The sequence below is a fragment of the Fusarium flagelliforme genome (genome assembly GCF_020744385.1).
Source record: "Fusarium flagelliforme strain FIESC 12 MPI-CAGE-AA-0113 chromosome Unknown B0J16scaffold_4, whole genome shotgun sequence".
Taxonomy (NCBI): domain Eukaryota; kingdom Fungi; phylum Ascomycota; class Sordariomycetes; order Hypocreales; family Nectriaceae; genus Fusarium; species Fusarium flagelliforme.
In genome coordinates this window covers 4,458,375-4,485,882 of record NW_025763506.1, presented here as the reverse complement: position 1 = coordinate 4,485,882, position 27,508 = coordinate 4,458,375, and the positions used below count along the sequence as shown (strand labels likewise).

General features: G+C 48.3%; 15 protein-coding genes and 1 non-coding gene across 16 annotated transcripts; 6 read left to right on the top strand and 10 right to left on the bottom strand.

The window, feature by feature from the left end:
- Positions 1-31: 31 nt before the first annotated feature.
- On the top strand, positions 32-855 carry B0J16DRAFT_320815 (uncharacterized protein; the record flags this gene model as incomplete). The annotated part of the gene is made up of 3 exons (XM_046125596.1): positions 32-387; positions 442-676; positions 772-855. The coding sequence occupies 3 exons, from the start codon at positions 32-34 to the stop codon at positions 853-855; spliced, it is 675 nt and encodes a 224-aa protein (XP_045983688.1).
- Positions 856-1,137: 282 nt separating this feature from the next.
- On the bottom strand, positions 1,138-2,110 carry B0J16DRAFT_399934 (uncharacterized protein; the record flags this gene model as incomplete). The annotated part of the gene is made up of 2 exons (XM_046132476.1): positions 1,138-2,013; positions 2,075-2,110. The coding sequence occupies 2 exons, from the start codon at positions 2,108-2,110 to the stop codon at positions 1,138-1,140; spliced, it is 912 nt and encodes a 303-aa protein (XP_045983687.1).
- Positions 2,111-2,562: 452 nt separating this feature from the next.
- On the top strand, positions 2,563-4,395 carry B0J16DRAFT_399928 (major facilitator superfamily transporter; the record flags this gene model as incomplete). The annotated part of the gene is made up of 3 exons (XM_046132475.1): positions 2,563-2,802; positions 2,867-4,010; positions 4,075-4,395. The coding sequence occupies 3 exons, from the start codon at positions 2,563-2,565 to the stop codon at positions 4,386-4,388; spliced, it is 1,698 nt and encodes a 565-aa protein (XP_045983686.1). The 3' UTR covers positions 4,389-4,395.
- A 333-nt stretch (positions 4,396-4,728) lies between these two features.
- B0J16DRAFT_343158 (uncharacterized protein) lies at positions 4,729-7,172 on the bottom strand. The gene is made up of 2 exons (XM_046127985.1): positions 6,611-7,172; positions 4,729-6,560 (listed from the first exon to the last, which is right to left on the bottom strand). Exons 1-2 carry the CDS (start codon positions 7,055-7,057, stop codon positions 4,821-4,823), a joined length of 2,187 nt encoding a protein of 728 aa, XP_045983685.1. The 5' UTR covers positions 7,058-7,172; the 3' UTR covers positions 4,729-4,820.
- A 175-nt stretch (positions 7,173-7,347) lies between these two features.
- On the top strand, positions 7,348-8,386 carry B0J16DRAFT_343157 (S-adenosyl-L-methionine-dependent methyltransferase). Its single transcript, XM_046127984.1, has one exon. It carries the CDS (start codon positions 7,543-7,545, stop codon positions 8,353-8,355), a length of 813 nt encoding a protein of 270 aa, XP_045983684.1. The 5' UTR covers positions 7,348-7,542; the 3' UTR covers positions 8,356-8,386.
- Positions 8,387-8,489: 103 nt separating this feature from the next.
- Positions 8,490-10,149, bottom strand: B0J16DRAFT_356133 (cytochrome P450 oxidoreductase; the record flags this gene model as incomplete). Its single annotated transcript, XM_046129455.1, has 4 exons — positions 8,490-8,831; positions 8,881-9,480; positions 9,533-9,888; positions 9,951-10,149. 4 exons carry the CDS (start codon positions 10,147-10,149, stop codon positions 8,490-8,492), a joined length of 1,497 nt encoding a protein of 498 aa, XP_045983683.1.
- A 705-nt stretch (positions 10,150-10,854) lies between these two features.
- Positions 10,855-11,362, bottom strand: B0J16DRAFT_343156 (uncharacterized protein). The gene is made up of 2 exons (XM_046127983.1): positions 11,187-11,362; positions 10,855-11,133 (listed from the first exon to the last, which is right to left on the bottom strand). Exons 1-2 carry the CDS (start codon positions 11,307-11,309, stop codon positions 10,924-10,926), a joined length of 333 nt encoding a protein of 110 aa, XP_045983682.1. The 5' UTR covers positions 11,310-11,362; the 3' UTR covers positions 10,855-10,923.
- Positions 11,363-11,565: 203 nt separating this feature from the next.
- On the bottom strand, positions 11,566-13,256 carry B0J16DRAFT_385093 (uncharacterized protein; the record flags this gene model as incomplete). The annotated part of the gene is made up of 3 exons (XM_046131476.1): positions 11,566-12,354; positions 12,417-12,817; positions 13,034-13,256. 3 exons carry the CDS (start codon positions 13,254-13,256, stop codon positions 11,566-11,568), a joined length of 1,413 nt encoding a protein of 470 aa, XP_045983681.1.
- Positions 13,257-14,953: 1,697 nt separating this feature from the next.
- B0J16DRAFT_343155 (putative Golgi membrane protein) lies at positions 14,954-16,297 on the top strand. The gene is made up of 2 exons (XM_046127982.1): positions 14,954-15,367; positions 15,415-16,297. The coding sequence occupies exons 1-2, from the start codon at positions 15,026-15,028 to the stop codon at positions 16,021-16,023; spliced, it is 951 nt and encodes a 316-aa protein (XP_045983680.1). The 5' UTR covers positions 14,954-15,025; the 3' UTR covers positions 16,024-16,297.
- Positions 16,298-18,820, bottom strand: B0J16DRAFT_305665 (regulator of chromosome condensation 1/beta-lactamase-inhibitor protein II). Its single transcript, XM_046124752.1, has 2 exons — positions 16,869-18,820; positions 16,298-16,817 (listed from the first exon to the last, which is right to left on the bottom strand). The coding sequence occupies exons 1-2, from the start codon at positions 18,379-18,381 to the stop codon at positions 16,546-16,548; spliced, it is 1,785 nt and encodes a 594-aa protein (XP_045983679.1). The 5' UTR covers positions 18,382-18,820; the 3' UTR covers positions 16,298-16,545.
- A 218-nt stretch (positions 18,821-19,038) lies between these two features.
- On the bottom strand, positions 19,039-19,824 carry B0J16DRAFT_343152 (uncharacterized protein). Its single transcript, XM_046127981.1, has 3 exons — positions 19,590-19,824; positions 19,337-19,534; positions 19,039-19,281 (listed from the first exon to the last, which is right to left on the bottom strand). Exons 1-3 carry the CDS (start codon positions 19,648-19,650, stop codon positions 19,205-19,207), a joined length of 336 nt encoding a protein of 111 aa, XP_045983678.1. The 5' UTR covers positions 19,651-19,824; the 3' UTR covers positions 19,039-19,204.
- A 688-nt stretch (positions 19,825-20,512) lies between these two features.
- B0J16DRAFT_399925 (uncharacterized protein) lies at positions 20,513-21,154 on the bottom strand (the record flags this gene model as incomplete). Its single annotated transcript, XM_046132474.1, has 1 exon — positions 20,513-21,154. The coding sequence occupies one exon, from the start codon at positions 21,152-21,154 to the stop codon at positions 20,513-20,515; it is 642 nt and encodes a 213-aa protein (XP_045983677.1).
- A 919-nt stretch (positions 21,155-22,073) lies between these two features.
- On the top strand, positions 22,074-22,160 carry B0J16DRAFT_t146. The gene has a single exon. It is a non-coding gene; the product is annotated as a tRNA-Gln (tRNA).
- Positions 22,161-22,444: 284 nt separating this feature from the next.
- On the top strand, positions 22,445-23,991 carry B0J16DRAFT_146016 (FAD dependent oxidoreductase). Its single transcript, XM_046121970.1, has 3 exons — positions 22,445-22,718; positions 22,770-23,377; positions 23,424-23,991. Exons 1-3 carry the CDS (start codon positions 22,669-22,671, stop codon positions 23,876-23,878), a joined length of 1,113 nt encoding a protein of 370 aa, XP_045983676.1. The 5' UTR covers positions 22,445-22,668; the 3' UTR covers positions 23,879-23,991.
- Positions 23,940-24,801, bottom strand: B0J16DRAFT_343149 (HAD-like domain-containing protein). Its single transcript, XM_046127980.1, has one exon. It carries the CDS (start codon positions 24,771-24,773, stop codon positions 24,105-24,107), a length of 669 nt encoding a protein of 222 aa, XP_045983675.1. The 5' UTR covers positions 24,774-24,801; the 3' UTR covers positions 23,940-24,104.
- Positions 24,802-25,067: 266 nt separating this feature from the next.
- B0J16DRAFT_372767 (uncharacterized protein) lies at positions 25,068-26,355 on the bottom strand (the record flags this gene model as incomplete). Its single annotated transcript, XM_046130491.1, has 3 exons — positions 25,458-26,355; positions 25,327-25,401; positions 25,068-25,109 (listed from the first exon to the last, which is right to left on the bottom strand). Exons 1-3 carry the CDS (start codon positions 26,202-26,204, stop codon positions 25,068-25,070), a joined length of 864 nt encoding a protein of 287 aa, XP_045983674.1. The 5' UTR covers positions 26,205-26,355.
- Between the last annotated feature and the right edge of the window lie 1,153 nt (positions 26,356-27,508).

Here is a 27,508-nt window from a genome sequence, read left to right as displayed (position 1 = left end):
TAAGGTTTTTTTTTGAAAGTGTGGTCTCTCAATGCCTACAGATCAGATCAACAGGATGAACAATAACACAAATCCTCTGAAGAAGTATCCATCAAAAGACCCTAGTGACAACTACAACGCCGAAGCTTCTGGTGGTTTCGATGATAATTGCTTCAATAAGGGTAGGATGTTTAATCCCTTTCCGGACTATATGATCACCGAAAGTTCCAATCAAAGGCTACTCAAGGCCAAGGATAACGTGATAGAGGCTGAAGGCCAGGTTCCAGACATTGGAAACCAGTTTGCACCTGATGAAAAGCCCACCACTGCTCTGATTGAACTGAAATCTACAGAAGATCTGATCAAGGAGTTCTTTTCCACCTGGCCACAGAGCATTAACCTACAAGGGTCAGTTTCATACCAAGTAATCTTGAAGTACTGATCCATATTGATCTCTACTAGGATTCCAACTGCTCCTCACGATGTCAAAGATATGGGACCAAAAGGCGCTTATGATCCCGCCTCCAACTTCAGCTTGACATTCGCGGTCGAGAACATTGTTGAACCGAACAGACAGAGCATTCTATCTGGTGTCACACATCCTGTTCAGAAGAAATTTAAGAAGTATCGTAACGACGTCATGAACAGGGACCAGATTAATGAAGAGGTGTTTGACAAGGACAAGAAGGATGTAAAGGTGGGGCTCTCTGCCTCTAAGTGGACTGATGGTATCCTAGAGTCCCTTCGTTATGTTCACTATCCAAATTTTCATATGAAAGCCATTATTCCCAGCTTCGAGGAACGACAGAGAAAAGTTCTCAGCTTACTTCAGACCTACAAAAGTATAGGGCCAGAGACGAAGGTGGAGGCTTATAACAGTCCACGGGATAATATACATTATGTTAGTGTATATTTAACCTAATGACACTGGTTCGGACCTTGTTGAGGATAAGGTTCATCAGAAAGGATAACTGTCAAATGACAGTTTGTGTGATCAAAAGTGCCGTTTTATTAAGTACGCATTGCCGGGCATCTTATCACCAGATGTGTCACTAGCAAACCCCGAGTAACCTAATGATACGTGGGTTTCATAACTTTAATTCAACGTTACTTAAGTCAATAATTCTCTCAATATATATCATTCTTCTATTTATATTCCTATTCTGAAGCGATCTGTTTAAACATGTCCTTGAGCTCCTCATCGCTCATTGTTGGCACACCCAGGAGCTCATTATGGTCTTCGGGAAACGGTTTGGCAAACTCAGGTGACACAGCGCCATACCGAATCATGTCGGTAAAAGCTTGCATGTCAAACTTGCCGTTTTGAAGAGCTTCTATGGCATCCACGAACGCCTTCTTAAGATCGCCTTGCTCGATCTGCCACCCGTCAGCACCGAGAGCGTCCTTGGCCAGTTCGACCATCTGGTTCTGGCTCTTCTTGATGCTGTGGATGTAACAGTTAAGGTTCTCCGTCTCCGCCGGCTTCTTGAGGGCTCCAACAATAGCTTTAGCGACGGATTCCAAGAGTGTCCATTCCATCACATAATTCCCATCATACATCTTAATGACTTTCTTCTTCTTGATGTCGATGTTCATAACAGCGTAGCGCATGCACCAGTCGAGGAAAGCCTGGTTTGAGATGGTAGTCCAGGTAGTCTTGGTACCTTTCGTCTTCTCTTTTAGATACTCGTAAACCTCAGCTTTGGGGGCAAAAGGTGGTAGTGCCCGAGTAGCTGCTTGGTTCGGGTCACCGCTGAATTCCGGGGGGATGATTCGATAGACCCCAGCAGCGACAGCAGCATCGATAAGACGCTTAGAGATCTCGGTGGTTCCTGGGGTACTGGTCGCATCAACGATAGCATCTTGTCCTTGGAGTGCGTTTGTAAGAGATTCGACTGAGCTGAAGTCAACTGTCTTGGCGGTTGCGCCCGCGGGTAGATCGTCGCGTGGCTTGGGTGTGCGGATAAGGACAAGGACATTAAAGCCTGCCTGGACCAGCTGCTTCAGGGCCGGAGCACCGACATTTCCGCCTGTCTGTTCATGTTAAGTTAGTACTGCTGGGAAGTTTTTGTGTGATGGGCGGCTTGTGACGAACCCCAGCAATTGCAACATTCTTGATAACGGGAGCCATTATGAATTTTAGATTTGTTCAATATGAAATTGTCTTCTCAATGCAGTGCAGAGGCGTGCTTTCTTAAATACATGTAGTCCTGCTCGGCAAGTCAATACGCTCGGTACCTAACCTGTTTCCTCCGCCGCGCTTCGGTGAAATGCCTCGTACTGCACCGCGGATGGATACTTCGGTTCGGCCGACAGGTCGGCGGAGAATATACGGACATGTCGATCTCCAGAAGAGTATGGACTCAATCCTCTGATAATTGTATAGAGCGAATATTCGCTCTGTAATCACAAAGATGCTTCAAGGCTTGATTTCAGTGTGTTTCTTTGGCTCAGGTCTGAAATGTTCTTTAAAAGGGTCTATGCCTCGGGACACCTCAGTCACTTTTAGCAAAGAAACACAACTTTAAATCATAGGTTCAACAAGTTCCTTATCGCCATATTTCTCTTTCTTACTCAATCATTATGCGTTTCGAACTCGACAAGCCCCGTGGAAGGTCAAAAGACAACACCTCACTCCCCTCCAAAGAGCGTCCACTCGCGGAGGGCCTTTCAGGTTTGGCTTCGCGAACCTACGGCCCCGAAGAGACTGGCTTTCAGGGGGACATGGAAGAAGTTCAAGTGGAGGAGTACCCTCATGGGTTTCACCTCGTGTCGATAATCATTGCCTTACTTCTCAGCATATTTCTAGTCTCCCTTGATATTGTAAGCCTTTCACCAGAATCCAAGGCACTCTTTCTCGAGAAACATCGACTAACGATCATACCAGACTATCATCGCTACCGCCATCCCGAAGATCACAGACGAGTTCAAAGGTCTCGACAAAGTCTCGTGGTATGGCTCAGCTTTCTTGCTAGCGTATGGAGGCTTCCAGCCGATGTGGGGACGAGCATTCAAATACTTCCCTCTCAAGACATGCTTCCTTTTGACTGTTGTTATCTTTGAAATAGGCTCTCTCCTTTGCGGAGTGGCGCCCAATGCTGAGGTCCTCATCGTTGGTCGGGCCATTGCTGGTGTTGGCGGCGCTGGTGTTCTTACAGGTGCCTATATTATCGCAGCTTTCTCGGCTAGTCCCCAAAAGAGACCTCTTTTGATCGGCCTTATCGGCGTCGCATATGGTGTTGCTTCAGTCATCGGACCTCTTATTGGTGGTGTATTCTCAGATAAGGTTACTTGGCGTTGGTGCTTTTCTATCAACCTCCCAATTGGAGCTATATCTTGCTTTATTATTATAGCTTTCTTTCACGCCCCACGAGCAGCAAAGCCGGTTGAGGCAGCTCTTACTGAAAAGATTGCGTGCTTGGACCCTGTGGGAGTGATGCTTCTTATGGGGTCTGTGGTATCTTTCATCCTCTCTATGGAGTACGGAGGTCAGAAATATGATTGGGACTCTTCAATCGTGATTGGCCTCCTGGCTGGGTTTGTCCTTATCACCGGAACATTCATCGCCTGGGAGTGGCTCTATGGGGAGCGGGCTATGCTCCAAGGCTGGGTCCTGAAACAACGAACAGTTCTTGTATCCTCTGCATTTGCCTTCTTCTTTGCAGGCTCCTTCATCGTATCGATATATTACCTGCCAATTTATTTCCAGAGCATCTCAGGTGCGAGCGCTATCGAGTCGGGCGTTCGAAATCTCCCTCTGATTATTGCCCTCATCGTCACCGCCCTGCTATCGGGATCAATCATCTCAACTACAGGGATAGCCACGCCTATCATGGTGGGCTCATCCATGATAGCACTTATCGGCACTAGTCTTATCTACACTCTCGACATCGGCACAAGTTCTGGAAAATGGATTGGATACCAGATTCTCGCTGGATTAGGCTGGGGCATGGCGTATCAAGTCCCAGTCACTGTTGTTCAGTCATCGAGCTCGGAGCAAGACGTTGCCGAAGTGACGGCTACTGTCCTTTGTGAGTACAGAAACCTCCAACAGCATTAAAACCCCGACACTTTCAGCTCATACATAACTCGCAGTTTTCCAAAACCTAGGGGGTGCCTTCTTACAATCCGCCGCTCAATCCGCCTTTGTCAACGTCATGAAGAAGACACTCGCGACTTCAGCCCCGGGAATTGATCCAGAGTTGGTAGCGATGACCGGCGCAACCCAACTCCGCAAGACATTTGACGCGGACGAATTGCCTGGTATTCTCGCTGGTTACATGAGGGGAGTCAAGATCACTTTTGCTCTTATGATAGCCGCTACTGGAATGGCGGTTCTCATTGCTCCGTTTGCGCAATGGGAGAGACTCAAGGTCAAGTCTAATTCCGTGGGTGGTGGCGGTCTTTGAACGTTCCAGTTGTGGTTCACTTTGACTTCAATCTACGGCTGCTGCACAAAACAATTCAGAGACTTGGCTACCTGAAGATGAGATTCCATATGTATGTACAATTACCAATTTATAAAGACAATGTTCCTCAGCTACGGAGTGAGGGTTTTCTATGGGTGGAGGATGGCATGGCGCTTGGTATTCTCTCGTATGAGGTGATATTTGGGTTAACTGGAATTGAGCTCTCAGTGACAATCAGCTTACCGAACAACATATACTGCAATCTTTATGAGTAGAAGCGATGCCTTAAATTAAGCGTTCGCAGTATGCAACTATGTTCGACACGAATACCTACGTAAGAGACAGAGTATATTGTGAGTAAATCGCGTATATCAAGCGACCCGTTTTAGCCCAGTTGACCTGTCTAAGCCAAGGTGCACGCCTCTGGCCATACTAGATTGAATGAGACTGATTCGGCTCGCCATTGGTGACATCGAGCCTTCCGAGACCTCCAGAATTAACATTATCCATCGCGGAGAAGTCGACACCCCTCAGTAGATTATCGAAGAAGGCCACATCCACGCCTTCGAACATCCCTTGTCCGGTATTCTCAAATGATCCTGAGAGCAACCCAGCCAGCTCAGTGGGGTTTATATCGAGCCCACTCTGTCCCGAAGTGTCAGGCAAAGGTTGTCCCATAGCTTCGCCAACTGACATTGGAAACCCTCGTGAGACGCCATCTGCTGAGATTCGAATAGTCCCATAATGCGGCATAGAAAAGACGATGTCAGCAGTTTTATTCGCCGCCTCTTGAGTACCACTACGTGCATCCGTCCCATCAGATTCTTTATCCAAGAGCTGTCGTAACACCTGGGCGCTTTGAGTTGACATCGAATCGTGATTCTGACGATGTACCTCTTCAAGACACTCAATTACCTTCTCTACCATTCCCCGGTCGCTTGACCTTTGGTGTCCCAGGAATATTCCCGAGTTGTGTTTGTGAGCTTCTAAATGTGCCAAGAGCAGCATCATGCTTGCTGTGAAAGCAAGATAATCTACCCCTCGGCAGCTAAAGGCCACGACGTTGACGCTCCGGAAAGAAATGAACCGGATAAGTAGCTCTCGGGAGGCATTAACACAGGTGTTGCGGCTGTACTCGAATTTTGGGTCTTGTGGGCATGACCGGAGAACGAATGGAAGATGTAGCTGAATCAGTAGGTTATAGTGAAATATGTGACTGAGGATGCGCGCAGTGTCTTTGAACAGTCGATCCACATTGCCTATCGGCATCTCCGGCATCGGCCACCACCAAGATGGAATACTTTTGGCCGTGGCTTGTAGTTCCAAGTCGATCTGCCATACAAGGTCCCAAGAGGCTTGGACATCCGAACCCCGCCACTCATTTTGTTCCAATAGTTTCTTGGCGATAGTCACATGCGATCTCTCCAGTTTGTCCACTGGGTTTTCGCTGCTGATGGCCTCGCCTAAGTTCATATTAGTACCCAAGCCCGCGAAAGGCAGGTCAAGGATAAGCGAAAGGTGACAGTTGTAATACAGAACACGGAGCCATATGTGCTTTGTACTAGCCATATTTACGGGATCGAGCTTCTTGACGGGTGTTTGCTGGTCTTTATGTATGCCCAGCGTCTGACAAATAGTAAATGCGCGTCGAAATACTATCCAAGCTCGTCGAAGATTGCGGTTGTTGATGTGAAAGAGCGCCTCGAGCAGAACGCACTGCAAGCCTTCAAGTGTTCCAACCAGCTCGTCGTTGCTGGATACATGCGTAATAGCGAGGCTTGAGAGTCGATCTTTTAGCACATGCCAGTCCTGGCTGAGGTTGGTGAGAGCCGGATTGTAAAATGGATGCATGTGTTGGAGAAAAATAGCCCAAGATAACATTCGGAGGCCAATTAAGGTAGGATGAGTGTCTGGGGAAGGGTAGTCCGCGGAACCCTTGATCCACGACAGATCGTGATTGAAGACTTGGTCGTATGGTAGCCACATGACCAAATGACACGGGCGTTCCTGGGCCGATGTCACCATAATTTCGACGTCGTCTTTAGAAGGAATTGAGGCAAAGAGTATTGACGACAGCTGTTCGTGTTTGTTGCTCTCTGGAGCTACTGGTAGACTATGAAGGCCACTTGGGCTGCTCGGGCGCCTGAGAGACTCGGTGGTGACAATTATGTCCTATTAGATGATCAGTACGCTCAAATTGTGCCATCTCTTTGGGCACTTACTGCCGATGAGGGAGAATCTTGCCGTATTGGGGTGGTGTGTTGAGATGGTGGAGTAACGAGACTGAGCTGGCCGACATCTCTGCTACCTGCCTCCCGCGGCGAAAATATTCTGCTCGCAAACATCTCCATCATGGCTTCCATTCTCTCAAGCCGCTGGCCCACATCTCCACCCTTCGACACTGTGCTTATCTCATACTCATCGTACTCCTGGCTCACGCAATTGGTCCCACGCTGGCGACATCCAACGCATACTGCATCAGACTCCGAGCGGAAGTTGCACTTAATCTTCCGCCGCTTGCATTGCCAACAACTTCGTGTTCCTTTGCGAACTTTCCTTCGCTTGGGTTCTGGTGAGTCCCAGTCCGGGTTAGATGAGACTGCAGTGGTGTCGTCTCGGACCATGGTCGTTTTCTGCTCGGCGGAGTAAGGAGGATCAGTTGGAGACATGTGCTAGAACAAAAGCCCGTTGACGGCTGGGGTTTGCAGGTCAAAGACACATTTTTTCTTCGGCCGAGTGTCGGCGGAATCGACAGTTCGACGTGGTAAATCTGTTGAAATGAAGTGGAGGCATCAGTACAGACTATTCCAGGATAGGACGATTGTATGAGTACACATTTAGAGTTCTGCCTAGAACAGCGATCCAATCGCCCTATCCTTTCAGCAGTGACCTCGTGATTTGTCATAAAGTGGCTGATCATCCCACTCGGCGTCTCATTTGACCACGACGTGGCATTATCCACGTCTATGACTGGGGCGCCTAGGTAGATAGTCGGTCGTGCCGGCGGAGACTTCTTTAAACGGCGACTTTTGGTCAACGTTCCTACCTGTAGGGCCTTTCCTCCATAATATTCTTTCAATATCATCAACAACCAAACAAGTCATTATCCGGATATTCGTACATCCGGATTGCCGTCCAACAGCACATCTCAAGCATGCCAACGATCGACTTCGAGACCAGGGCAGCTGATTATGTCGCAATCTCCCAACATATCAGCCACGACATCGCCTCTGCCGCCTTAAAATATGTCCCTCGGCCGAATGAAGATAGCCATGTACTCGATCTGGCCTGTGGTAGAGGCGACGTCACTCGCATCATCATGGAAGATGCCGCGGCACGAGGTGACCTGTTGGCCCCAGCCATAGTCGGTCTGGACATTTCGCCGACGATGGTCAAGATGTTTAAAGAGGAGGCGGAGTCAAAATCATGGACGAGGGCTTCTGCTAAAATCCAAGATGCACAAGACCTAAGCGACTTCCACGATGATCATTTTGACTTGGTATTCATGAATTTCGGAATCATGTTTGTACCCGATCCTATTCGATGTACGAAAGAGGTGTTTCGAGTATTGAAGCTAGGAGGTTATGCTATCTTTACAACTTGGAAGGAACCTGGAGTTCCTCATCTACTTGCCAAGGCGGCAGACACAGTCTCTTCTACTCGCTCCAGCAGAACAACAGATGGCGAGTGGGGTACTAAGGAGAAGCTGATCTCAACGTTGACACACGGAGGATTCAAAGAAAAGGATATTCAGGTCGAGGTGGAGCAAACAAAATTCCAGAGAGACACTGCTGAGGAGATTGCTGAAGCACTTTCTGTACCGTCTTGGAACCCGCAGCATGATGGCACTCATGAGGCAACACGGAAATGGAGAAGTACCCTTCTGGAGCAGATGACACCCGCGCAAAGGGATAACGCATCTATCGATATGATTGCTTGGGTAGGTATTGCAATGAAGAAAGAATAGTGTAGTTGGTTAATGCAATTCAATTCATAAACATTCTTGTTCACTTTCCCAAAAATTTGTCTTTGATTTGTAAGTCTCGCATGATGGGAGGGTCTCTGTTTCTTCTAGCTTAGACGTATCTACAGGTACTAAGACTAAGATGCATCGGTGTCTGTCAGCAGGCTTCTCGCCTTGACTAAGACTTCGAAGCCGTGTGGCTTAACAAACCACCTGTTGGTAGATTCCCATTTGTCTGTAACCACCTGAAAGTCGTAGTTTCGAACCAGATACGGCACGAGTTTAGAGATTTCCAAAAGACTGATATTCTTCCCGATGCAAGTCCGCGCACCTGCGCCAAAGGGAATGTACGATTTCTGCATGATGCTCTGTGTTGCCGAATCTGTTTCGATCCAGCGATCAGGGTTGAATTCGCCAGCGTCTTGGCCAAAGGCCGACTGATTGTGGTGCGCCACCCAAGGGTTGACACCCACCTCAATCTGATAAACTAGTTAGCCTGAAACTTCCTCTTGTACAAGACGTACTTACTCCTTCTGGAAAGAATGTGCCTGAGATTGTTGTACCCCCCACTGGGACACGTCGGAACATAGGGAGTCCTACAGCTGGATGGATGCGCAGTGCTTCCTGTATGACAGCCTGCAGATACTGGAGTTTCTGGGCTTCTGAGAAGGATGGCGGGTCAGAGAGGTTCCCCTCAGTTGTCGCACGGTCTACTTCCTCTTGAAGTTTGGCCATACAAAAAGGTTTCTTCATTAGATGATAGAAGATAGCGGTAAGAGTGATGCTGGTTGTATCGGAGCCAGCAAAGATATTCATGGCCGGGCCACCAAACACGATCATAGGCGAATACTTCTCAGGGTTACCACTCGAAAGAGATAGCAGCTTTCCTAGGAAGGATGTGTTCCCATCTGGTACATCGTCTCGTGCTTCTTTAAGCTTCTCAATGGATCGCGCGGTGAACTCTATGAGATAGTCGCTTGCTCCAAAATCTCCAATAACCTTCCAAAGCATCTCGATTATCCTAGGAAAGATACCGAAAAACGTCATCCGAGCGTTGAATTGTTCGAGTGACCCTAAGAGGTTGCCTATATCGTCGCCGGTCTCAATGAATCCGATCGGTTCTGAAAACTGCCGAGGTGTCAGCATGTAGACAAAATTGGGATACGATAGTTGGGACTACTGTTAACTGTGAGATGGCGTCAAATGAAAACATTTGCATCCACTTTTGCACGTCCATGACTTTCTCCCCAGTGACAAAATCATCTATTCGCGCCTTGAAAAGCTTGATAGTGTTTTCCACGAGCCCCTCGTACAGAACTACACTCGTCATTGAGTAAAGCTGCGAGTATTTCTTACGCATGTCGCTATGTGCTCGAATATCGGAGAGGGCGAAGAGAGAAGACTGTCGAGCTGTAGGTCCATTCCAGCTGCGATACCAGTCTCCCTTTGGGAACTTCGATCCGGGCGCATAGAGTACTTTGATAGCCTCTGAACTGTCCGCACTGACTAGATTAGGGCCAATCCTTACGAGGGGTCCTGTTTCGTTTCTTATTAGAGATACTCGCTAGAGTGTGTGCAAGGGGATCAAGATTATTTACCGTATTTCTTATGTAAACGGATGTTTTCTTCGTGGAAGTTACCACGATAGACTTTCCATAGATACCAAAGCCTACTTATACGGGCCAGACGAGGGCCTGGTACATCTCGTAACTGATCTCGGAACTGTTGAGTGAGGTAATAGGTGACAGTTACGGCGCCGAGCACAAGCCCGAGGGCTTTGGGGTTGATTTCGATCATATTTGGATACATGCAGTGAATCGGCAAGGATATGTAGTTCTTACTAGAATTATGTACTTATCTCGATTAATTAGTATTATATATATTTATGTAGATCATTAAAGCTATGGATTATTAATATCGTCCATGTTATTCTTCGAAATATGGTGGACACTATGCTTTTCCGTCTATCCGTGACCACGTCGAGGCGTCCGCCGTGATGCGGCGGGGAAAGATACACTCGGCCGAACAGCCGCCGTCAGTTCTGTAAAACTGTGGTGTAACACGAGGCCAGCCGGAGTCTTGGACCACAATAGTTCAGGCTTTCTCCGCGGAGGTTATCGGAGACACCTGAATGGTTGTAACGATGTTAGTTAGCGTATCTAAGCTGCTACGTCAAAAGGCAGTCTTAGCTCCTATAATTGTTATAGGTAGCTAAGTAAAAGTACTCGGGGTCTGCTAGCGACACATCTGGTGATAAGATGCCCGGCAATGCGTACTTAATAAAACAACACTTTTGATCACACGAACACAATAAGGGTTCCATTGCATCCTGCATTATAGTTCATGGTTTAGCACGCCTGGACCGATTTGTCTAGAATGGCTTCAATAGACTCGAGCGGGCCGAGACATGCGGTTACTTGTGGCGAGCTGCACATCTCAGCCAGCCTAAACAGAGCTATATGGCCCCAAAAAGATTAGACACTGCAGTAACTACTTATGGTAGTAGAAAGAAAGGGGAATGTTTTGAATTAATATTTCCATCCTGTATTAGACTGTGTTGGAGGCTTCTTGTTACCTCTGGCTTTTGGAAGCTGCCCGTGCATTTTCAACAAACTTCTTAAACCCTCCAGCAAGTTTATCAAAGTCCTTCAACTTCTCCTCCATCCTCATATTGATCGCTTCCGCCTCAGCTGGCCACTCGTCGAAAGTGTCTGGCAGGAGGTCTGCTGCTTCCTTGACAGCGACCATGAGCTCTTGGTAGACACAATTTTGAAGTTCCGCCTTGTTTCAAGTTAGATGTTGAGGTCTGATTGAGAGGTAGATGGAGGGGTCACCTGTGCTATTCTTGCGTAATTTGCTGTGAAGCGCATGGCTTCAAAGGCGGGGATACTGCTTAGGGTGTTGTTGAAGTCCCTCGCTGTGGACACGCCACGGTTGGATTTATTTGAACTCGCCATGGGTGACGATTATGGAGAAGATATGTATGTCGTAGGGATGGAACGCTGTTGTGAAAGGTTGAAGTTGGTTTCGATTGATGTGAGTCAGCCCCACGAGGCTTACTAGTGAGGCTTCAACGCCATCTCATTTGTTGATGTCCTCACGTGAATTTTAATATCCAAAATGATTATTGTAACTCAAATAAAGGCTGTGATTAAAGAAACCTAGAAAGAATGAAGATAATGGCTAATTATATACAAGAGACCCAGGCTTTCTCTAACTGATAGGAGAAGTCTTGATAGGATTGCACGACTTGTTGATCATGTTGGAGGTACACTCCGGCCCATCATTGCGCTCAATGAAGTAAGCCTCCAAGTCAAAGAAACAAACAGGAATGTTGTTAAAACCAAGGTTCGCTAAATCAAGACCATCTTGTCCACTGGTAGCACAGTCCACGATAGCACGGTAGTAAGGATCCCGCAGCTGAAGGTTGTACTTGGCCATATTGACGTACACATCCTCCGTAGCCTCAGTCCACGTCTCACCATACATGCCTTCCGGCTTGAAGCGCATGATATAAAAGCAATACTCCTGGCTATCCTTGAGTTTCATCCACTGACGACCAGTCGCATAGCCACAATCTTCCTGGTTAGCGATACGTTTATCCGCGACGAGACGGAGGCCGGCTGCTTTCATGACATTGTTGGCGATCTTGGGCTTAATGCTGCCGGTGATGGAGTTGATGAGTACGTCGACGGGCTTGGATGTGTCGTCGAGGAGGAACCAGCCGCCGTTGAAGAAGCGGGTGACTTGATAGTGGATCCAGGGGCCGTACTTGTTTACGGCGGGGAGTGTGTCAATGGTTTCAATGGTTTCACCTTTTGTTTCGTCGATGACGCCGGTGGCGAGACGCATGGTCTTGTCGATTTGGTTGGAGGTTTTGGTGAAGAGGTCGGCTAGGGCGGAGGAGATGGTGGCTTGGTCGATTTCTTCGGGTTTTGTTTCCTCGGCGATGATATCGAAGATGCCGCCCATGATGTCGAGACCGGTAGAGATACCCTCTCCCTGTTGAAGTCAGCGTTTGTTCGTGATACAGTCTCAGGGCAAAGAACGGGGGAGAAACTTACAGCTCCGGGAATCAGACCTCCAACTGTGCTTCCGAGTCCAATCGCGGCAGAGAGCCATTTGAAGACCTCTTCCGTCTTATCCTCATTACCTCCAAACGCTTCAACCATTTCACCAATGAGGAGGTTTGTAACAATGGTCTCGTCAACGAGTCTGTTGCGCAGAATCGTAAACTTATTCTGCATGCCTTTGACAGCCTGAAAGATCCAGTACGACACCTTACCGATGGGATTCTCGGAGCCATCAGCTTTGGTGCCGTATCTGTCGAACTGCTCCTCACAGTCATGCATACCCATGACGGAGCATTCACCACCGATAACACCGCAGCCACCCATGGTGAATTTGCCCTTGACGCCGCCGGTGGCTTCGTTCTCCATGTTGGTGAGCCAGTTTTTCTGATGTTCTGTTAATGTGTGTTAGTGTATGTCTAGTGAGGGAAGTTGAGGAACCGTCATGGTATCAGAAGAATTGGCCCTGGGAGCATAAGAGACGAAATAATTTGGTCATCTCATGCGAGCTTAAGCTAGCGTTTAGGCTACTTTATTTCTGTGCCCTAAGCCTTAGAGGACAATTCTTCTGACACCCACCTGTCAGTGTAAAAGAAGCTTTGTGGACATACCCCATTGACCCATGAGCTGTCTGTCGAGCTCATCGCCGGCACCGGTCTCATCCCAGACCTGCTCGGCTCCTTCGGCTGATCTTAGAAGCCAGGCTTTGTTTTGGCAGAGAGATTCCTTGGTGGACCATGGCCACTCTCCCTCTCCCTCTCTCTTGGAGATCTTGGAGATAGGCGAGGCATTGGCTACGGCTGCGAGAGCCAGAAGAGCGGCGGCAGACTTCATCTTGGAATAGAAATTAGATTATGATGAGTGTGTGAAATTTGAACGAATGAATGAGTTGATGAGATAATCAGTGAATGAATGAATGACTGAGCTAAGTAGCTTGAAGGACAAGAATACCTCGTGAATAAAGACTGGTTTTATATCAATTCTAAGTGCCATCCATTCTAGGCAGTGCAATAAGCAAAGACCAAACTCTGTAACTACCTAATCAGAGTCTGTGCTGTTAGTGAATCCTACGAGCAAGTGGTCCATGTCGAAACAAACTACGATAAGCGTTTAGATAACGAATATTCGCATAGGATAAGGTTTCCCGTGCAAGTGATCGACAAGGACCTCTCGATTTGGAAGGGATACCTTGAAGATATTTGTGGGGTTATATGAGCTTAATGTTACTGGGTTACTTTGAAGCGGATGAGCGCTGGGGTGCTGAAATTGAAGCTGATCCTTCCAGTCGGTATCTTGGCGATCCGAGATGTTTCTGGCGGTACTTTTGTTGGAGGTCTTTTCACTGTGATCAAAAGGGTTGTTCTGTTCAGTTTGTCGTGCCGAATATTCTCCACGTGTATGTTGTTGTCAAAAGCTAGACAGCTGGAGGTTGATGGTTTCACCATGGACAGATGAGGCAGTGGTCGATGCTACTGGCCAGACTCAATTTCTTCAATACCTCAGACTAGACAACTAGACGACGCTCAAATCACGGCAATGGCTTTCCATCATAACCTTCAACAGAGAGAGCTGAAAATCAACGGGCGTCAATCACGACTCCTCCGCATAAATTAATCTCGCCCATGCTTACACCTTAATCACTTCCCCAAGCTAGCGCTAAGATAGCCCTATCAGGACCCATCCCCAGAGTCCTTTTCATTCAACCATGCCTCAACGGGAGGAGAAATGGTCCGGGCTCTCTTGTTGGTGCCGTGGCATAGCCCTGTGAGGCAGAAGGATAAAGATAAGCGTAAATGAATAAGTGTTCGGCAGATGCTCTTGGTGTCGGGGAACGTGACGCCGACGGACCGTTTGATCCTTGTACGGTTGGCTACGCTAAGATGGTAGTGACATTTGGTGAAGACATTGTCAGCCCGGCCGGGGAACTGTTGTTTGAGCCTGGACTAGGAGAAAAAGAAGCTCATCCTCAAAAGATTATTCAAAATGACGTCCTCATATTTGGCAGTTTCAAGGCAAGCTGACAATCGGACATCGCGACTGTCAAGTCATTGAGCTTTGTTCTCGGCTTGTAAATGATTGTGATTGCGCTTACCCTGTACTCAGCATTTACCTCGACGAATGACGATGATTCAAGATGTTTCTTCAAGTTCCGGATGAATTCTCTTCACATTCATTAAGAGATGGTATAGAACATTCATGAAACCGCGAAGAAGGTCTTATCCATCTACGGATGGTGTTTGAAACGGCTGTTGTTGGTAAAACAATTCTTTCGGGACCAAAATATTCTTTCAGTCATATACCTACGTTGTGCACTCGGCACAACACTTAACGAGCATAGAGCGTATATGAAATTATCTCAACTTTACCAGCTCCACGAATGTATACCAAATGTATCATCGTATTTGAAGAACTTCTCATGCAGTTATACTGTATTGATGCCTTGACATTCCCAAGTGTGGCTGTCCGGCACCGCCACACATTCACCGACGTCAAACCCACCAGCCACACCCCTGCCAAAGCTCCATCACCACAAGCTGTCCTCAAGACCTTCAACACCACCACCAAACGCCCTTCCCTCCTCCCTCCTTCAACCAACCGCCAAAATGTCAAACTACTACGCCGCGCAACAACCTCAATACCCGCAAGGCGGCGCCCCCGCTGCCGCCCAAAATCTCGAGTTCTTCCCATCCCAGTACACCAACACACCACAGCAGCAGCAAGGAGGCTATGGCTTCGCCAGCACGGGCGGATACGGCGTGGGTGCTCCCGCGCAAAACTTTGGCGCGCAGCCTGCATTTGGCCAAGCGCAGGGCGTTTCTGGAAGAATGGGCGAGCAGGGTGGTTTGAGGACGGGCTGGGTTGCTGCTTTTTCGTCGGAGGGGTATGATGGTGAACCGCCTTTGCTGGAGGAGCTGGGCGTTAACTTTGGACATATTCAAGCAAAGGTGCGTATTTCTGTGTCTGTTTGTGGGTGACGTGCTGATTTGGATAGACGCTCGCTGTGTTGAACCCCTTTCGACGAATCGATTCGCATATCATGGACGACTCTGACCTCGCAGGACCGCTCATCTTCTTCCTCCTCTTCGGCTTCATCCTTCTCTTCTCAGGCCAAGTCCACTTCGGCTACATCTACGGCCTCGCAGCCCTAGGCTCCATTTCTCTCCACGTCATCCTCTCGCTCATGTCGCCCTCGGGCGCCGACGCGCAAGCAGAAAACAGTTACCCTCAATACAGCAGCGATCCCTCCGCACCTCCCCAACCGCACGACGGCCAGCAGGGTGGCCACTTCTCCGCGACGTTGACATACCCCCGAAGCGCGAGCGTGCTGGGATACTGCCTGCTTCCTCTCGTGGCGACGAGCTTGTTCGGTATCGTCATGCGCATGGATACGCCTATTGGCATTGTTGCTACTACGGCGGCTATTGTTTGGTGTACTTATAGCGCGAGTGGAATGTTCTGCGCTGTGGGACAGATGAAGCGCATGCGAGTACTTGTCGCTTATCCTCTTGCGCTGTTCTACGTTGGATTCGGCATTATGGGTATTTTCAGCAGTCGAGGAAGCGGAAGCTTCGCCAACGCTGCTGCCAAGCTCAATGCTTAGAGGAGTCGAATGCGACACCAGCCACTACAATCACGATTGAGTTTCTCGCAAACTCGGCGATGCAGTACATGACGCCCTCAGCGGCAAAGATACGATGGATGTCAGGCTCAGGCAAGGCGTTCGGTAAGATACGGATGGGAGGATGCAATTCGGGACAGATTCCCTTTGTACTAGAATAATTACATTTGTACGTCACGATCAAAAAGGAAGGGAGCAGTGTAGATGTAGCGTTGAGAAGAAATACTCTCAAAAAGACAAGTTTTCAAGTTATGCAAAGACATTCGTAACCATCTATATATGCCACACAAACAAGCATCGAAAAGCACTAAATAAATATGCGTCCTCCTTAATCATGAAAATTCCCCTTTTTGTTTTGAAGCCAGAGTGAGAATCCGCCCGTCTGGTCCGTCGGGCTAAAAGAAGTACAGAAGAGGGCTGCCCTGCAGCAGCGAGATTAAGTTGGGGCTAGTATGAGAAATTCCAGATCCGTTTGCAAATCCTTCGTGACAGTTCGTTGCTCGTTTAAGCCTCGCCGTTGGTCTTGGCGCCGTTTGTGGAGGGGGCATCTTCAGCCTCGCCGATGAGGACGGAGTATTGACCACCGGCTCCTGCACCAATGATCTTCTTGCCGCGGATGGCGGTGTTGTCAATCAATGTGGGAGTGTGGATGTCGTCGATCGTGCCTTGGCCGGTCTGGTAGTTGCTGGAGAAGCCCCAGGAGTAGACCTTGCCGTCGGAGGCGATGGCGAAGTTGTTATCGGTGCCGGCGGCGACGGAGACGATGTCCTTGGCTTCTGTGATTTGTTAGCATTGTGATTGAAGGATTGGTGGGATATAGAACTTACCAGGCTGAACAGTGGGCTTGAAGAGGATACGGGCGTTGCCTCGCTCATCGTAGATAGCGTTCTCCTCAGACAGCTTGTCAAACTCGAAACCGACTTGGTAACCGTCGACACGTCCCCATGTCAAGAGGTCGCCCTTGTCGGAGCAAGCAAGAGAGTGGTGCTCGCCACCGTCAATCTCAGTAATGTTGAAGTCGTCGAGGTATGTAAGCTTGGCAGGTCGGAGAATAACAGCGTCGTCCTCGCCAGCATTTGACTCGACACCAATCTCGCCAAAGTTGTTAAGACCCCAACCATAGACTTGACCCTCCTTGTCAATGGCAAAGCTGTGGTATGAACCACAAGCAATCTTGGCAATCTTTCCTCGGGGCAGACCGACACCTTGGGGAATGAGAGAAGACATCTTGTTGCGCTCGATGATACGTCGGCCGAGCTGGTTCTGCTGACCGCAACCCCATGCGACAACGTTGCCCTTGTGGTCGAGAGCGAGAATGTGGTTGGAACCGGCGGAGAGGGCCTTGATGTTCTTGAGGTCCTTGATCAGAAGAGGAGTGGATTGGACCTTGATGGTCTCTGAGAAGCCAAGAATACCGTCGCTGGATCGGAAAGTTCCCCAGCCGTAGACGCGACCGTCCTCGGTAAGGGTGAAGCTGGCGCTGTCACTAGCAACGACCTGAACGAACTTAGTGCCAGGAGCAAAGTGCTCCTCGGAAACGGCAGTCGGTGTGCTCTCCTTGGGGTTGATTCCGGTATCGTCCTCGTCTTCCGAGTCGGAGTCTTCGGCCTTGTCCATATCGCGAAGACCACCGTCCCAGTTGGTGTCTCGACCAAGAGCGCCCTGGTCATTGACGCCCCATGTCAAGATCTTGTTATCGTGTGTCAACGCAACAGCGTGCATACCACCGCAAGAGATCTGAACAACGCCGGTAGAGGCAGCGGCGAGGTTATCATTGAGTCGGGGTCGCTTGACGTCGATGGGCTTCTTGTTGTTAACGCGCTTGCTGCCGAGGCCAAGCTCACCCGATGAACCTTCACCAAAGACGTAAACATCGAGAATCTTGGTAGGGGCATCGTTGATCTTCTTTCCAATGCCGGGGAAGCTGGACTTCTTCTTGGGCTCGGCCTTGGTGGTGCTAGCAGGACGACCGGGCTTTCGGGCAGCGGGCTTCTTCTCCTCAGGCTCTTCAGACTTGGCCTTGGCCTTAGAGGCAGCGGCGGCCTTGGACGCAGCGGATTGGGTGGCTGCCTTTGCCTTTGCTGAGGGCTTAGCAGCGGGCTTGACGACGCGTTCTGTGGTCTTGGTCTTCTTGGTCTTGGGGGCCTCTTCCTCCTCCTCTTCCTCTACTTCAGACTCTTCTGCGCGAGTGCGCTTCTTGCCATTTGTAGCAGGCTCGGCCTTCTTGGCGGCAGCTTTTGTAGGCTTCGCATCCTTCTTCGCAGCAGCGGCAGTGGTAGTCGCCTTCTTGGTCGTGGCCGTCTTGGTGACGGCCGCAGCTCTGGAGGCTCTTGGTGCCATCGCGTAAGTTTGTGTTGTGATTGTGTTTTGTGCAAGTGACGCGCGCGGATAGGAACAGAGTTTGCGCTTTTAGGTGGTTCAATCAGCGATTCAAGAAATCAGATTGCGCTGAGGTGGCTGGTGGAATCTGATGGATTGTTTGATGGATGAGGTGATGATGAAAAAACAAGCTCTGGAAAAAAAGCTGATTTAGGAGCGCGATGGGTGGGTTTTTTCCTTCAATGAGTGATCTGACCGCGCTGGGGGTGTGATCATTTGCGGGTTTGACAGGGGGATGATGCCTGGACCTTGCGTCACCGCCCGAAAGCTTTGGTTGTTTTGTCCGGCAGAAAAACAGTTAGCGCAATTGAAATCTGATGACAGCTGCGAAAGGCTAGGGCGGTGAATCGCAGCTGTCAGTTCATTTCATTCTTCTCCATTCGATACGCGATTCACACCGGCCGGTCGCGTTGGTTAGCAGACGAACGTTACACCGCGCAGCACGGACAATAGCTAATTTCATGGTGGTTCCCCTATTGAGTTTATTGTTTGTTCGTCAACAGAACGATGCAGATGCGCAAAGCCGTAATGACCACGTGGGCTATTGACGCTTGCAAACGCGATTGGACCACGACAATTGCATCCAGTTGTCATTATTATCACTAGGTATTCTGCATGGACTTATTGAGTGACAATGTATAATTGTATTCTTCAATTCTGTATCTCTGGTATCGTTTGTCTCGCCATCCCAACCCAACCGATTGTTATCATCAATCCCCAACGCCGTCCCAATAATTCATGAATGCATGTATTTCTAAAAGCCCATTACCCGCTCGCCAGACATTTATTTCTTGGTAGTGAAATCGATCTCGTTGGCAGGGTTAAAGCCACCATCGGCAGCCTTCTCGCAAGTGCAGCCACCTAAACCGCAATTGTTAGTTGACACAGAAACCCAAGACATCTGAGTTCCACATACCTTGAGGACGAGATCCGCAAGCGCATGTAGCACCGCTAGGAGTAGCGTTCTCGGTAGCAGCACGGTCGCAGGTGCACTCGCCAGCGGGACGAGCACGGCATGAGCATCGAGGGCCGTTGACGGTGTTCTCAACGGGGGCCTTGGCGCATGTGCACTGGAGAGCGGACTTTTGACCGCAAGAGCAGGTGGCCTTTTGAGCTGGAGAATTGTTAGTCTGGTGTTTGTCGATGGAGCTGGGGATGATGTCACATACCACAGGCGCACTCAACGTTGTCGCCGGAGCGGCAGCAGGTAGCGGGAGTGTTGACAACCATTTTGACGGATTAAAGTGTTGTAAAGTTGGTGTTTGGAAGATTTGATGATTCGAAAGGTCGAGAGATTGAGAGAGTAGTGGATTGGATTGTAAAGTGCTTGATTCTGTTACTTACTGTTCGAATGCGGCGGCTCGTCGTATTTGTACTCGATGGCTTTCAACGAGTTTGACCCACTTCATTAGAGCTCCAGTGTTGCGGATCTGAAGACTGGTAATCATCATCGCTTCGATTGGTCAATACCTGCTGACGCATCATTCTCAGCCAATGAGGAATTGCTTATTCTTTCTTTCCCGACTTTCGCCTCCTAGAACATGCGATGCTGAATACGACCCATGTCATCGTCGGTCAGCTAATGAGCTAGAACACACTAACAGCTCGCAGCAGCTTCGCTCAGTCCGTCATTGGCTCTTGAACTTTTTGATGTTCAAGACAATAAGACCGCCCTTTTCGCGATTACGCCTTGGCTTGGTTTGTGTGTTTACCGTAACTTGGTAAAGCATAGCAATCCAAGATCTCAGTTAACTTGAATGGATGTGTCTTATCCACTATAGTATTTCTAGGAATTTAGAATAACGACGTAGTGCAACTGTCTGATCTGCAGTAGCAAGTACCATCCTGGTCTGTCCAGTACACCCAATCAAGAGCATAGATTAAAAGTCGTTCTTCGTAAGACGCTAGATAGGATAAGGTATCTAGGTATATATTATTACGCTGTATACATAGGTAATAGTATCAATGTATAGCAGGTAAGGAAGCTTATAGAATTCAATATTCAATAACTATATTGCAGCCTTTATATACTTATACTGGAAGAAACATAACAAACACTAAGTCTATATACTAACAATTATCCAGTGCTTAACTAATAAACAATCCGAGGTCCATACCCCGATGAAGGGCTCCAGTTAATTGAGTCAAAGTCACCGACTCCCACAAACTCAAATGCTTCCACAGTACCAGGTGCCTTGCAAGGTGTCTTAAAGGCGAGAGAGGGCTTCTGAGCGGAATCCCAAGTGGCAGCTCCTCCTGTTATAACTGACAGGGTTCCGACATGAATACCGCGCTGATTTCCGGGAGCCCAGCTGCTGGTAGGACCTGAAGCCGGCTTGTTACTGCTGAACACCTGGATCTTCTTGCTTCCAGCAGGACTCGCGTCAGCAGGAAGGTGGAACTCCAGCTGACACTGTTTGTCCTTGGCCGCAACAGGATAGGTGAAAGTTACAAGGGCTGACTGTTCCTTGCCGCCGTTGCCAGTGCTCTTGTAGATCTCGACAAGGCTCGGGGCAGCGGCAATAGCGCCATTATGAACAGAGTACTGCCAGGTATTTGACGGAGAAAAGTAGGAAGATGATGTTCCGGATGGCGGTAATAGTTTTGGTGTGGTTGTTGATCCTGGGCATTCTGTTGCCGTTACTGTTACTGTTGTTACTTCCCGCGCTTCGAGAGGAGCAGCAACAGCTGAAGTAGCTGTGATAGCTGTAGCGAGGATGGCCTTGAAGAGCATGGTGATGGATGTAACCGTTGAGTGGAGATAGAGTTAGGTGTAGTTGGTTGGTATTTAGAACTGAACTGTATATAGTAGAGACTGGTTGCTTTTGACTTGTAATGATAGCTTTTAGGATAATAGGGGTGAATATTAATGTATTTATATATCTATCCTAAGTATAGGGAAGGGCTATAGTTTAGATCAAGTGAGGCTCAGTTGCTGTCTGGGCTGAGAGATGCAAGCCAGTTGGGGCTGAATCTGGGGATATCAGGTCTAACGAGAGTAATAATAGGTCACATAGCCACAGGCGTATACAGCTAAAGGTCATTCGTCAGAACGAAAGCGGGTTAGCAGAGTGATTAAGGCTGTAGTTAGTTACAACATCCATTGAACAGCAGGCAATGACATGGTGGCGCTACAAGATTGCCTTGCTCTAGCATAAGCTTAAGTCCAACTCAATGTGTATTAGCAGAGTTTCTACGAAATCATTTGCGCCTCCACGCGAGCTATGCTAAATAACTCTCCGCTGTCAAACGGAAGATGTAGGCCAGCAAGGCGCAAGGTATTGATAGTGCGTATTTTACTTTAACTGCCAGTCTAGTCTAGCCATAATGTGTTTACTGCTGATATACTGCTTTTGTTTGTCGACCAGTGGCTGGTCTGAAGAACCCCAAGTTTACAAGCATTCTACACTGTAAGAGCCGAAGCAGACCGAAAGATTAGCCGTTTCATTCGCCAGGCAATAAAGTAGAAAAGACTTGAGTCTAACGACGATAAAATACCGAGACCAGCAATCCCTTCGCGTTTTGTTGCTTGACTGTAGTTGAAAGATGTAATTCCACCAGGTCTCCAGGGTACGCTCAACACGGACCATCATACTCGCGCAAACTTGCTATATAAAGCCTACTATCAAGGGCTTAGTCATCGAAAACGACACGGTCCTATAGTTTAGTGGTAATGACGTCGGATTTTGATACTCATCAGAAGCCTTCCGAAGACCCCGGTTCGAACCCGGGTAGGACCTCACTTTTTGCGCTTCGTTCAAAGCAGTGTAGGTAGACCAGACATAGCTTGACTTAGAGGTACCTTAAGCGTTTCGCGTGATGCCCTTTTACCAAATATCAATGGACTCTTGTCATTCCTTTTCTCTGGCGTTGTCGGATATCACTACACTGTTAGCGATTGATCCGGTAACTGTTGTCAACGTTAGCAGCTGAATGCCGATCTCGGAGGGCGCGGTGTGATCAGTTTATCAGTTTATCAATTCGCCAGTGATCATGCATTTTAATAAAGTACTTGGCCGGACCAGTCTTCTTCATGTCATACCGAATGAGTCTGAATACGCGTATCGTATTAATTCCGTCTCTCGTGGTCCCCATCACCCTCTATTACAAAGACGCGCCCCTGCCCCGCGCTACTTTTGCAGTGAAGACAGACACCCAGGCCCCAAGGCTTACTCCCTTTCCACCGCGAACTAACACGACCCATCTCTCATACACTTACTTCCCCAGAATATTCCCCAGGCTTGCATAATGTCTTTTAGCTCACCCCAGACTTCGGAGTCCACCATCGTGGTGATCGGGTACGTGCCACCTGTCGCTCCAATACTGTGAGCTAACGTTACCTTCTTTAGCGCTGGAATCATCGGCCTTACCAGCGCCCTCAAAATCCAAGAATTAACAAAAGACTCCCCATCAACATCAGTCCTTCTCGCCGCAAAAGAATGGCCGACTTCAATTCCAGGCGCTCCAATCTCTCATTCAGCCGATTATGCATCCATGTGGGCAGGCGCTCACGTCCGACCTATCCCCGCCTCAACACCCCAACTTCGTCGTGAAGCTAAATGGCTAAAGACTACTGTCGCTGAGCTTGAGAAGAGTGAACCTGGTGTTGGTGTTCGTCGCCTTCCGGGAATTGAGTACCTTGAGGATCCACCAGTCGAGTACATTAAACAAGATGTGCACAGCTTTACAGAAGAGACGGGATTGCCGGGATACCGCAGGTTTGACCCAAGAGAATTGCCTGAGGATGTGAAGCTCGGGTACCAGTACGAGACGTATTGTATCAATGCACCTCTATACTGCGCGAATTTGCTTCGGAAATTTATTGTTCAGGGTGGAAAGACTGTTCAGCGGGAGTTGAAGAGTGAATGGGAAGCTTTTATTCTCGCGCCGAATGTGAAGCTTGTGGTTAATGCAAGCGGGATGGGATTCGGCGACGCAAAGTCCTTCCCTATCAGAGGTATGTTATGAGACTCAGGATGTTCGCAATGGCTAACAATGGCTAGGTCAAACTGTGTTGACAAACCTCACTGCTGCTGACAAGACGATCACAACACAAAAGAAAGACGGAACATGGAGCTTCATCATTCCCAGATCATTCAACGGTGGTACAGTTGTCGGCGGCACTAAGGAGATAGGTAACTGGGATCTCGAACCTTCGGAGGAGACACGCTCTCAGCTGCTAAAAGCTGCGCAATCCATCATCCCTCAAGCATGTAACCACCAACAAGATGTTGGGTCACTGAAGGTCATCAAGGATGTCGTTGGAAGACGACCAGCTCGCGAGGGAGGTATGAGGGTTGAGACGGAAAAGAAGGAGACGACTTGGGGAGTCAAACATGTTGTTCACGCTTATGGAGCCGGAGGACGTGGTTATGAGCTGTCTTGGGGTGTTGCTGATGAGGTTATGGAGCTTGCGAAGGAGGTTCTTAACACACAGTCTGCGAAAGCAAAGCTATAATTTGAACACCAGTATGTCACAGCATTGGATAAGGACTATAGTAACAGCCTAACATATTATCTGACTGTATACCCCGCCAGGTGGGTAAGAGAAGAATTGTCCTCCGAGGCTTGGGGCGCCAAAATAAAGTAGCCTAAGTACTTGTCTAAACTCGCCATAATGTGATCAGGCTATTTCGTCTCTTATGTTTTTGGGGGGCCGATTCTTCTGATACCCTGACGCCCGCCTACAGGAACCCCTTCAGAGCATCGTCCAACGTCCTGCCCTCTCTCAATGGAGTCGCATTACCTCTCTTCGTCAACCCAATCTTGTTATGCCAGACAACCTTCATACCCGCATTAGTCGCGCCCTCAACATCTCCAGCGCTTCCTGCCACAAACAAGACATCCTTAGCCTCTACTCCCAAGCGAGGCAGGATGGCATGATAAGCTTCCTTGAGAGGTTTGTAGAAACCGCTCTCTTCGGCAGTGATGGCCACATCAAACGTAAAAGGCTGCTCATACCCGGCACTTGCTTTCTTCTCCACACCATTAATTGCGATATGGCCATTTTCTTTAGAACAGTTGGTTATAACTCCTAGCTTATAGCCCTGTGATCTAAGAGCTTGGAGGACGGAGGGCACTTCGTCCCAAGGTTGAATGGTTGACCAGTTCTTGAGGAGGGCTTCCGGGGCAGAGTCGGGAAGACCGACTTCTGCTGCAGCTTGTCTGACTAGGTCTTCGTAGGGTACATAAGTACCCGTGCCGTATGTGATTTCAAGATAGCGTTGGCGCCAGCGGCCGCCTTCTTCGTGGGATTTGGAGGGGGTTGATGCGTCCCATATGTCCCATGAGTTGAGAAGACCTGTGAGGAGGTCGAAGACGATGGCTTTGGGTTTCCAGTTTTGTTCTGCCATAGTGTCCTTTACAAAGAAAGAATAAGATTATTCCAAAGAATAGAGTAGGTTGAGAACAGAAGCATTACCAGAGCGTAAGATTTATAGCCCCGCTGGCAAGGGCGCGGTTGACAATACTAGGATGACGATTCAGAGAATCCACTTATAAAATCCATGCCAAGGCTCATGAGAATGTGTCTATGTTCAATCATTATCATACTATCTATTAACTTTTAACTTTCTTCGTAACAATGCTATACGCCGCCGGCGTCGCCACACCTAATAAGCTGATGGAGTAAAACACGGGTATGATGATCAACTTGCAATAAGAAACCACAGGTAACCCACAATGCTCCGCTAACAGAGAAAGAGCACAAATTCTCAAAAGACTTTTAGTTGAAAGAAGAACATGTTCTCGAACCCAGAGAAACTCGGGATATCGGAGTGAGGAGGATTGAAGATGTAAATCGAGAATGAGTCGTCCTGAGATCACCAAAGCTAGGAAGGCCCATGGTGGGAGGGTTAGACGTGGGCTTGAAGACACTTGAGAGAGACCCCAGTGTGTGAAGCATACGGCGTGGATGAAGACGCCGCCGCTGAGGATGAATTCTGGACTTCTGCCCAGCTTCCATTTGGCCAGTAGAATCGACTGGTTGCATAAGTCAGTACCTTCAACTTCAAGTTATGGATGAGATTGGGACATACCTCAAACGGGATAGAGACTAGTGGAATAATAGTCACCCAACCCGAAGGCATGACCATACTAAGAACACCAGGAACAGAACAGATGACCGCGGAAACATGTATCGCACGACCCCATCCGAAAGATAAGCGACTCATCTTATCGCTGTACTGCTGAATCGACCCAAAGTGGGCATTGGTAGTCGTACTCGAAGGTTGTCGATGCAGCCGAGATAGCGTATGATTGAATAGCCAATACGTCGTGCAAGACAGTAATAGAGCGAACAAGTAACCCAAAGTCGACTTTCCCCAATTTGAGGGTATGTACAGACAAAAAGATATGATCGAAGCCAGTGCCATCATGCGCAGACTGATAAAGTAGTGCCAGTTCTTCATCAGGGTGTGGTTGAATGTTGCTACAACCCAGAATGCGTCGGTGCCGGCCATGAGACTTAGGGCGAGCCAGACGTCGCCGCATAACATGGCTGCGGAACTGACATGGTCGTGTATGTCTGTCGAAGGTATGGTTGAAGGAAAGGTGGATGTGGTGTTGACTTGAGCAACCAGAGCTGGCGTCGGCGTCGTGATGATGACATGTCGATGAGATGATATCAGTCGGTCTTTCAGCTTCGGTAAATAGAGCAGAGTCGCCGTATGAAATGAAAACGATAATATAACAAAGCATTGTATCAGAAGGAATTTCTGTGTTTTTGTGTCCTTTATGTCAAAAGACATGGGTGAGACGCCAGGTCTTGGTGTTTTGACATCCATGGTGGGATTGGGAACAAAAAGATCTGCGACACCACTTCAAAATGACAAGACGAACGCTCCGATATAAGTTACGACGAGTAGTCTCTCAAGAAAAAGAAATGCGTAAAATTATACGAACCCCCTTAGACTTTCTTATTCTGGTGGGGGAGCGATAATGTGCCTTGGCTTGCGACTGGTTGGCTGGGTAGTCCGAGCGAGCAGGGCTGTAAAGGCTGCATCTACGGAGTAGGTAGTCCGCATCGTTTCAGGTGCAGATAACGAGATGTCATTGCGAAATGGGTCAACTTCAATGGCTTGAATGGGAAATCTAGTGGGATCTTCAGCTCGGGCGCAATTGGTGTGTAAAGTTTACATCAGAGGTGCAGACGGTGAGCCAGCCTTAGCCGCAGTGAAGGTTTCTTAGCTTGACCAGAAGCTTGGGAACGTTGGATGTCTTAGCCAAAAAGGGCGTTCCATTCCATTAATATTCTGAATTTGTATTGGATGTACATAGACTAGGCAAATGAAACTAGCCACTGATGCATGCGGCTGTGCGAGTAGGTTGTTTCGGCGTCACACTCATGTATGAGGCATGGCTTTTGAGAGACAATTGACCGTTGGGAATATTTGAGGAATGTAGAGCATAAAAGTATGAGGTAGTGTCACATTGAAAAAAATACGATAAGTCAGTCGCCACATATGCCTGATCTTCTGTGATGTAATTTGCTTTTTATCGTTCGTTGTTTTCTTTTTCTGCTCTGCTTTTTTGAAGAAAAAGTAGCAAGCGGATAAATTATTTGCATGATCTAAATTGATCGAACCTAGTTTTTTTTAATTGTCACATGCTCCGCGCTTGCAGCAAAGCTGTCTCCTGTGCTTGCAGTAGAGCGGTTTCCGAGAGTCGAGGCCCGAGGCCCATTCGGCAAACATAGCTTTCGGACAAGTGAGGTGAAGATTCGAGTGCCAGGTTGTCGCTGCAGTAGAAAAAAACCGGCATTATCAGTTGTATATGTGCAAACATCTGCATCTTTCAGCAAAGATTATGGCAGTACCGGGAGTGTGGAAAACTGATTGGAAAGCTAAATGTCTGAACTAACCTCCATGTCACCATGTTTATCTGGAAGTCGGATAAGGTTGTATGAGGTATACGAAAAGTAAGATATCGAATTGTTGATGTGCCAATTTCTCAACTCAGCCTTTTTCAATCGCAATGATATAACCAATCATACTACAGCAACTTCAATGACCAGGATCAAAATGGAAAGGTTCGGTAAGACCACAATGCCGTATTATCCGTATCGAAACTTTATCTTCAAATATCGGTC